Here is a 1,450-nt window from a genome sequence, read left to right on the forward strand (position 1 = left end):
CGACGCTGTTCCGTTGCTGTCCCGTTACCCCCCCGGCCGCCACAGCCGCCCCCCGCGCTCGGCCGCCGCCGCCGCCGCCACAGCCGCATCCCCTGCGCCGCTCCTCCTCCGGCGGCTCCCGGGCAACGCCGGAAGTCACGGCGCGCACCTGCCAAATCGCCCCGGCGGGAAACCGCTCCCTGCGCAGACGGGGCCGCCAGGCTCCTTCTTGGGTAGGGGCAAAGCAGGCTGGCTGCGCTTGGGGCCCGCCCTGGCGCGGTTGCCGCCGAGGGGGTCGGCTGGGAGTGCGGCGGACGAACAGGGCCTCGAGTTGCAGCCCGGGCCGCCGGAGTCGGGAGGGGTCAGGATGGCGTGAACGGCCTCTCTCCAGCTCTCTACCTCGCTGGTTCCGAGTCCAACTAATTAGCTAGCTTCCGTCATTCATCAACACGCGTTTATTGGGCATCTTGAAAGCGCCAGGCCACGTGCCAGAGCCGGGATGTTGTTGCCGGCAGGGGCCGCAGCCCCGGGCTCAGACGAAAACGGGGGAACGAACTAGTCCCGGGAAGGGTCAGGGGGATGCCGAGACGAACGCGTTTATGGAAGATCGGGGCCGTTTTCACAGACGGGGGCACTTCGACCCATAAGGACGCCCTCTCGGCCACTCCGGCTGCACTGTGGGGTCTTGGCCCTCACAGGGGCGCAGGCCGACTAATTAGGGGAACCACTGGCGGGGTCGTGCCCTCAGCCGGGGAAGGCTCTCAGCCGCAAACATAGGCGGAAAGGAAGACGTCACGGGAGGCGCTAAGCGCTCAGAGCTTGCCCGCGCGCCGTCGGGACGTGCGGGGCGGGGCCGCGTCGGGGGCGGGCCAGGTGCAATCCAGCCCTCCTCAGCCGGAACGCGGGAAAGCGGAGCCACGGGAAGGCCGGTCCTTTGCGCGGCGCACGGCGGGACGGACAGCCAAGGGTGTGCGCCCGGAAGCAGCCGGTCGGCTGCCAGAGGGGCCATGGCTGTCGCAGCGCTGAGAGCTTCCGCCCGCGCTCTGCGCTCGGGGAGCTGGTGAGTGCGGACCTCAGCAGTGTCTCGGGCGGGTACCTCGCCTGCGCTCCCTCCCTGACCATTCTTTTTAAAAAAGTTTTTTTTTCAACGTTTATTTATTTTTGGGACAGAGAGAGACAGAGCATGAACGGGGGAGGGGCAGAGAGAGAGGGAGACACAGAATCGGAAACAGGGTCCAGGCTCTGAGCCATCAGCCCAGAGCCTGACGCGGGGCTCGAACTCGCAGACCGCAAGATCGTGACCTGGCTGAAGTCGGACGCTTAACCGACTGCGCCACCCAGGCGCCCCTCTCCCTGACCATTCTTGACCACTTTATCTTCGGGAGGAGCTAGCTGATGGCGCCTCATCCTGTGGTTGGAAAACCAAGGACCCTGGCGAGCAGGGACCCTGCCCAAGTGCTCTCTAGTGTGA

General features: G+C 66.5%; 2 protein-coding genes across 4 annotated transcripts in view; one reads left to right on the forward strand and one right to left on the reverse strand.

Annotated features, from left to right (window-relative positions):
• The window catches only part of HIRA (histone cell cycle regulator), a 106,290-nt gene that overhangs the window by 94,046 nt on the left and 10,794 nt on the right, over window positions 1-1,450 (reverse strand). The window lies entirely within an intron of this gene.
• The window catches only part of MRPL40 (mitochondrial ribosomal protein L40), a 4,587-nt gene continuing 3,336 nt past the window's right edge, over window positions 200-1,450 (forward strand). Inside the window, exon 1 of one of the 2 annotated variants that reach the window (XM_040465136.1) lies at window positions 200-1,039. In XM_040465136.1, the coding sequence (XP_040321070.1) occupies window positions 987-1,039 (53 nt within the window). In that variant the 5' untranslated portion in view covers window positions 200-986. The remainder of the gene's footprint in view (window positions 1,040-1,450) is intronic. The other variant, XM_040465137.1, reaches the window with a different exon arrangement.

Source organism: Herpailurus yagouaroundi, unplaced genomic scaffold (assembly GCF_014898765.1).
Source record: "Herpailurus yagouaroundi ecotype Mexico unplaced genomic scaffold, PumYag 545, whole genome shotgun sequence".
NCBI classification, from domain to species: Eukaryota; Metazoa; Chordata; class Mammalia; order Carnivora; family Felidae; genus Herpailurus; species Herpailurus yagouaroundi.